Source organism: Suillus bovinus (assembly GCF_016758785.1).
Source record: "Suillus bovinus strain UH-Sbo-P2 chromosome Unknown EDB93scaffold_11, whole genome shotgun sequence".
In the NCBI taxonomy this organism is placed as follows: Eukaryota; Fungi; Basidiomycota; class Agaricomycetes; order Boletales; family Suillaceae; genus Suillus; species Suillus bovinus.
The window spans coordinates 374296-381525 of record NW_024542067.1 but is presented as its reverse complement, the minus strand read 5'-3'; the positions used below and the strand labels follow the sequence as shown (position 1 = coordinate 381525).

The 7230-nt window shown below is 44.7% G+C and overlaps 3 protein-coding genes across 3 annotated transcripts; 2 read left to right on the top strand and 1 right to left on the bottom strand.

The window, feature by feature from the left end:
* Positions 1-876: 876 nt before the first annotated feature.
* EDB93DRAFT_1058190 (uncharacterized protein) lies at positions 877-1246 on the top strand (the record flags this gene model as incomplete). Its single annotated transcript, XM_041444781.1, has 2 exons — positions 877-975; positions 1031-1246. Coding segments are annotated over 2 exons (315 nt in total), but the record flags the coding sequence as incomplete, so codon positions are not given.
* A 224-nt stretch (positions 1247-1470) lies between these two features.
* On the bottom strand, positions 1471-3804 carry EDB93DRAFT_1264911 (uncharacterized protein; the record flags this gene model as incomplete). Its single annotated transcript, XM_041454224.1, has 6 exons — positions 3434-3804; positions 3304-3381; positions 2614-3250; positions 2397-2557; positions 2272-2350; positions 1471-2225 (listed from the first exon to the last, which is right to left on the bottom strand). Exons 1-6 carry the CDS (start codon positions 3764-3766, stop codon positions 1471-1473), a joined length of 2043 nt encoding a protein of 680 aa, XP_041310448.1. The 5' UTR covers positions 3767-3804.
* Positions 3805-5651: 1847 nt separating this feature from the next.
* Positions 5652-6763, top strand: EDB93DRAFT_1080547 (uncharacterized protein; the record flags this gene model as incomplete). The annotated part of the gene is made up of 5 exons (XM_041445542.1): positions 5652-5747; positions 5808-6022; positions 6083-6300; positions 6357-6600; positions 6649-6763. The coding sequence occupies 5 exons, from the start codon at positions 5652-5654 to the stop codon at positions 6761-6763; spliced, it is 888 nt and encodes a 295-aa protein (XP_041310447.1).
* Positions 6764-7230: the final 467 nt, after the last annotated feature.

Genomic DNA, 7230 nt, shown 5'->3' with positions numbered 1-7230 from the left:
CAGCCTAGCTCCTCTACGGACCTAGATGACTTTAATAACGCCGAAGCAGACCCCGTCTACTACGACGACGCTAGAATGGATTGAAGTCGGAGACTTCAACGGTTACACCGGGGTAATGTTACAATAACATTTACTCCTATTTTATTTTTCTTTTCTCGTAACCATGCCTGCCGACTCTAGACTCATCTAGACCCAGCTATTCTCTTATCAAGCGGGCTGTCCGCACTTCTCTTCTTTCTTGATTGTAACATAGATACTATCTTGCGCCGCATGGCGGTTTCACCTATCTTTGCTATCTTGATAGGTTGTACTCTTTTTCCTATCTCTGTTACCTTTCTTGTCGCGGCTACACCGCCCCCTTTTACCTATATAAACCCCATGTACCATAGCTGTATTCCTTAACTTAATCTACTGGGTTTTCCCCTTGAAACCTGATCTACTAAGGTCTCCACCCTTAGTAGCCTGAACTCTGATTCTAAGACAGTCACTCACTGTCTTAGCCTGAAACCCTTGATTGCGGTAGAAGTGCTAAAACCACTCGCCGCTGATCCTGCACAGAAGCTGCAGGCTCGTGCAGTAGGAACCACCAGAAACCTTCCTTGTATTAGGAAGGCTGACGAACTGTTCACCCGACAGGTCTATTTTGACTGGCAACAGCAGAACTATCCCAGTCGTAACAGCAATATCATCAGGAGATTTTGGACGTGTTGAGATCTTCCTTGGAACACTCACCATGATGTTTGCTGGTGCCGGGTGCAAAAATTATACAATGGAGCTCCTTCATTTCATTCAAAACTTGAATAAAGTTTGAACTTTCGACTTTGCATGAGTAGTCCATGATTGTATTGCTCATCTCAATACTGACTATCATGCAGGAATGTCGTACACAACAATATTCTCATTAACACTTCTGGCCATGATGGACATGCTGTCGGAGTGGATAAAAACTGCGAGCAAAATATTAACTTCCAAAAGGTAATCCACATCAGCTCGGTACAACAACTAATTACAACTCTATTATTTCATACAGAATTGGTTTGCAGCCAAAGGTGTGCATGGCACATGGGATCAGCTCAGTGACTTGGCACCAAACATTTCTATCTACCGTCCTCTGAAGCGCCGCTTTGCTGTGTTCATGGGCAACGCATATGGTGGTACCACGCATACAAATCCTGACACCTCAACATCCGTCAAGAAAGTATCATCAAAAGCAATGGAGCATAATTTGCACATTTACATCCCTGGCTGTAAAACGAAGAGAGACGTGAAGAATATCTTACTGGATGGGAGCTCACAGTTGAAGCTGAAAGGTATTGATACATTTACACAAAGTTACAAGGCATGGGTAAACAATACAGTAGCTTTTCCAGAAGACAACGATGATATAGAGGTGTTGGTAGTTGGGAACACCATGTAATTTAAAGCATTAGCACATAGTACAGGAAATTATAGCATTACGTTCTTCCGTGGTCATGAATTTGGCGAGGCATGTATTTGTGTGAATGATGCAGGACGTGAGCGGCATGTTGTGAGAGACAGCGAGAGGTCTAAATCAGGTGTCGAACAATGGCTGGAAGGTGGCGAAGATGCAGAGCTATATGGGTTGATGAGTGTTGCATCTGTGTCATATACATCTGCTGTAAAGTCCAAGAGAAGTGGAATGGAATCAGCAGGAAGAGCACGAGGAGTCTGTTGTCCTGGGTTATCATCCTCAGATTCGAGGTCTCTGTCAGCAGCCGTTGGATTGGCAGGAGGCTTCCGCATGATATGTTGTGCTTTCCTTGGGAGAGACTTGTTGTACAAATCGATGACACCATATACTCCATTGCTGAAAAACACACTCCACTCCTTGCTCTCCTGCAAAAATGTGATGATATCAGAGGCCAATTTAAAAAAACTGTCTTCCTCTTGTGCAAGCTTGACAATATATTGACCAGAAAGGATCCACTCGGCAGGCCAACCTTGAAGAGCAGTGTCATTAAAGATGACTGTATGACACCAGACTTTGAGCAGTTCTTCCAAGGCTGAGCATTGTTTCATTGGTCGATATTTCTTGCAAGTCTTCTTTGGTGGAACTTGCGCATCCAAGACGATGTTTATGCCTGGCTCATGATCGGTGGGCTGTGCGATGACTGACTGTAGATTTTGGCCAGGGATGAAATGGTTGATATTCAAGGATTCATCGAGGTGTTGATCACAGCAAGATACACCTTCATATTGAACAGCTGTGAGGCTGTCAAAAATACAAGTCCATGAATTAAGCATACTAACCTTCAGGCGAAGTGTCAGTTATTGTGTTGAGCCAAAAAATATCGGCGACACATTGATAGATTGATGAAGTTGAACATAGCTGAGTCAGTTCAGCATTCTTTGGCACTGGCCTTGCATCTATCGACAACTCTTTGAGGTTTTTTTGGTGTATTATATGCCCATTTCTCCGCAATCATCAGGACGAGACATTGGAGCTTATCTTGCCCACCTTGTCCTGCCCACTGCTCATGTTCGAGAAGGTTGACAGTAACACCAAACACATTAGCCATTATTAGAGTATATTTGCCTGCAAGATGGTTACAGTGGATGCCCCCAAAGTAGCTACGACTCCTTGAACAACACCATTGGGCTTTTGAAAGTCGTCAAATACCATTTCATTATGTTCTTGTGACATGCTCAAATGCAGATGCTTGAACTTGAAAATACAACGGACAGCTTCAGGAAGATGACCGTTCAGGTATTGTGCGACACCTGCAGTGCTAAGTTTGTGGTCGATAAATATCAGGCATTTTGGAGGATAAGACATCAGGGGATGGAATGGAACAGGAATGAGAAAATCTAAGTTACTGAAGTTTTTGATGGAGTCGAGCATGGGTATTACTGCATGCATGATATTTGGGCGATTGGTAGACAGTTTGATGATATCCATCTTGTCGTGCAGAAGATTGAGAGATTTTAAAACCTTTTCCAGTGTCTGCGGAGGGAGAGTCGCAGAAAATAGTGCAACAGGCACATCCACTGGAAGCTGGATCAATACTTCTGTGAGTTTTCTATATGCAGGGTGGAAGGGAAGTTTTTTGCCTATCTGAGCTTCTCCAGCAGTAACAATAAAATGTGCTTTGTCGACGAAGAAGAAACCGATGCACTTGGAGAATGTAGGATCTTTTAGCTGCAAAGCAAGGCGGGGAATGTGACCACCTTCCAGGAAAAATTGTTCCGGAGCAACAAGCAAGTTCTTATAGTGGCCAGCAGCTATATGCTGTAGAGACTTCATCACAGAAGCACGAATTATTCAGTGTAAGATTCACATACATTCCATAGTGTCTTGTCATGTGGGGTATCATGGTTGATTGCGATGGAGGGAATCCCATACTGGACAAACTCGTTGACCTACAGGCAGATCCAGAAAGGTAAAACTCATGATTTAAATTTTCAAGCATACATGATCTTTTTGCAAAAGCTTCAATGGTGTGACGGTGATTGCTATCTTGTCGGGAGAGAGCAGCAAGGGAAGGATCATTGCCAGTGTCTTGCCAGCACCTGTTGCAGCTCTGACAACAACATGTCTTGATGCGAGCAATGATATGAGGCACTTGAGTTGAAATAATTTTGGCTGTTTCGTTCCTTTCGCAAGAAAATCGAGTCGGGAGAAAGAGTCTACAATGTCCTGGTGCTGGGATATATCTAAAGGATCAATAAAATCTGTCGGAAGGTTCTCAAGGGCATCTAGTGCAGCAAGGAACATTGGGGAGACCAAAATGGCCTCGCAATCCATGGTTGCAAGGCCACAATCATAGCATATATGCACGACTAGTAAACACAAAGACTATGGCATAGAAGTAAATGAGTATTGAGTACCGTCGGCGCACTCAGCAACTGTGAATTTTCAAACTCCATGCTTCCCCTGCCAAATCTCTCCGAGATCAACCAGCCTGGCTACGCCACTCGAGCAGCATCCGTGGGAGCATCCGTGGTAGTATACACCAGGCTGGTCACAAGCCTAACTCATGACACCGCCTCTGCTTTCTCCACAGTGCATGTGCTTATGTCCGGTTGCAATTTGGGAAAATGTCTGATCTTGGGCACCTTCGAGAAGGTTACCCATGACATGACAGAGTTCTTGCACCATGTGAATTTATTGATCTCACAACCGCAACACTCCACTGATTTTTCTCATGGGACTCACACCTACTGCACTTAGCAAAAGTCATTTATCCATACTGGTGTGATCACCAGATCAAAAGAAAAGGCCTGACTTTGTGTATTTATTAGTAGTAGTATACATGACAATGTACTCTGATCATGCTGAAATTCACTTATGCATCTTCCACTACAACATCCACTTGAACCGTGTTTGCAGAAAGTGGTACCAGCAGAATAAGCAACATCAGAGGTTTGCTTTTTTTACTTAGCAACTTTTTTCGGACAAGCAATATAAATAAGACCGAAAAAGAAATGTGAGATTTTGCTGATGCAAGTCTGAAAAATAAGCGTGAAAAGTACAATGAGTAGCGGGTCACTTATTTAAGTGCTAAAAAGTTAGAAAAGTGAACTCGTGATTTCCTGATGAAAAATTACAGACGAGGTGTTGACACCGACCGTCCTAACGCAGCTCAGCTATTCAATCGGCTAAGACATGAGGATGAAGATAAATTCTTCTGCAAAACCTTACCGGGGGGAAGCCACCCATTTGCATTTGCGTGTCACTACATGGAAAAAAAAAGCCACGAACTCACGGAACATGAGGCGGCATCCGTTTTGTCCCTGAGCATACGACAATGAAAAGGTTTTGGCTGTACCCGGTACACAAATCGTGTATAAAAACCGTGCTCCTCGTTTCGGCCCAGAAGACATCATCAATACTCCACCATGAAATTCACTTCACTCACCACTATTGTAATTTCTGCTGCAGCAATGGCTGGAATAGCTAGCGCATCTGAAGACTTGAATATATCACCCGAAAACCTACCCTGTATCCCCAAAAGTGAGCACTCTTTCGGCTTACACGCAGAATTTAGACTGCGTACTTACTGTTTATCCACAGATACATACCAGTGCGGGAAGGGCTTCAAAGGTTTCAACGACGGCAACGATTACGGGTTTTACTGCTGGGATGGCTTCGTCTATGTATATGTAACATGTAACTGCCGCAACTGTTGCGTCTTGGGTGCTGATAAGAAGTACATCACCTGTAAGAGCTTGTCTTCCCCTGCGATGTGATATGTTGAATTCAGGCTCCTCAGGCCCGGGTGGATAAGTGAGGTCCAGGATTTTTTGGCACTTGGTGATGTGTAGAGATGTTTACGTAAATTTCCCGGGCTCAAGCGCTCATTCACGCGGCCATTAGCTAGAGCCGGCCAGTCCCTTATCCATCTATACCAGATTTCTAAACATGCAATTGTCTAACGAAAACAACGTTTACACCTGCGCGCGCGATCATAGTGATAGAAATACGAGGAGTGACTGAAGCAGTGGTGCTTTGGTGAAGATTTACAGGATTGAACATGTCACTTGAAGAGTGACGAAGCATGACATGCGGTTATTGCAAGGCCGCAGTACTTGGTAACCTTATAGATATATATATATTCCCTGCCCTACAGCCTCTTGAGCGCTAAACTACTCTCCCGCCCTTTCTTCTTTTCTTTGTCCAAGTTCCAACAATGCGAGACAACACTGCAGCCTCTCGCAAGTTCATCGATCTCATTCGTCAGGCCTCGTCCAAGTGGGCTAATTGGGACCCGCCGATTGAGATCAAGGTTCGTTTAAATGCTCTATTGACTGCCGTGCAGATTTTGTCTTACAGTCGAGCCTCATAGGTGGGAGACTATGGGACGATCGACAGTGAGACTGGAGAGCTCGACGTGGAAGGGAATATCTACGATATTGGATTCCAAACATCATTGAAAAATCAAGGCTTAAATGTCGATTTATCTGACCCATCATGTCAGCCAACAAAGGGCGGAGTCGACGACAATATAATCATGTCTTCCTCGGGTGTTAAACAAGGAGATTTCTCGCTGAAGCCAGAAGTGTGAGAGCGCACGTACTTCTTGCTTTATGTGCTATCGTTTATCATGCACTAATCGATCAGCTCCTTTCTCAACCTGGCTTCTGCTTCCGTCAAGGCTGAATTTCAGTTCCAAGAAGGCAAGCGAGGCGCCGTCCTCGTAATGCACAAACCCCTGCAGGCATACATTCCACCGGGCAAGGTGCTGTCCACTGTACACAAAGCGACCGAGCTGCAGGACAAGTATCTCGTCACCAGCACGTTCACGTGTCCAGGATATTATATCTATTTATCTAACAAGTGTGCGTCTACTTGCTTTGTGTTTCATTAGTAGTACTTTGTTGACGGCCTGACGCAGCCGGAGAGAGGATAGCACTGGCACTAACTGCTAGTGCACCAATTCCAGCTGCAGCAGGTTTAATTGCTGGCGGAACAGCCTCCATGGATTGGTGGACTGATGCCCAAGCAGCATTCCTCCGAAAAGCGGTTGATAAGGCTGGGCAGTACCGCTACACGCCACTGTACAGCCTGAAGCACAGACAACATTCTTTCATATCACGAATCTTCCGCGGAGAAGAGGTAGAGCAAACAGAAGACGATTTGTAAGTCATTGACTTGCACTTATGAGACTGATCCTGACATTCACCCAGGTGGCCTGACTGTACGCCCCCATGGCAGCCTCTTGATGAAGATGGAGCTGAAGATCCAGTGTGGGAGGACGTGCGTCTAGTTTTGCTGACTCTTTCTAATGCTTTTCGCTCATGACTTCTTAGAATGATGAAGAATTTAGTCCCCGATCTGCAGTAGAGGGCGATCTTCGATTTGCCATATGATACGTGACACAAGTCTGCTTTATGTTTGTTGGTGTTTGTCCGTTGGGCGATCGTGAATTTGCCCTGGCTGTATACATGTCTGTACGATATCTCTGTCATGTCACATCTATATACCATGCATTAAGGGCCAAGGGATGCAATGCATACGCATGTTCCTACTATTCTCACCAACCAGGAGTGCTTGGCAACGATCATGGACTCCCATCAAGGGGATTCGCTGGCAATTGTCCTTACAGATCATGCCAGTGGTGGAAATTATATCGCGGAATCTGCTAAGGGAGCTCTTCGGTCCTGTCAGGATGGTGCCTTTTCGAAATTGAAAATCCACAAGTTACAGTCCATCGATTCGACTTATATACATATGTGTCTAAAAATGTACAATTAGTGAATTTCATACAG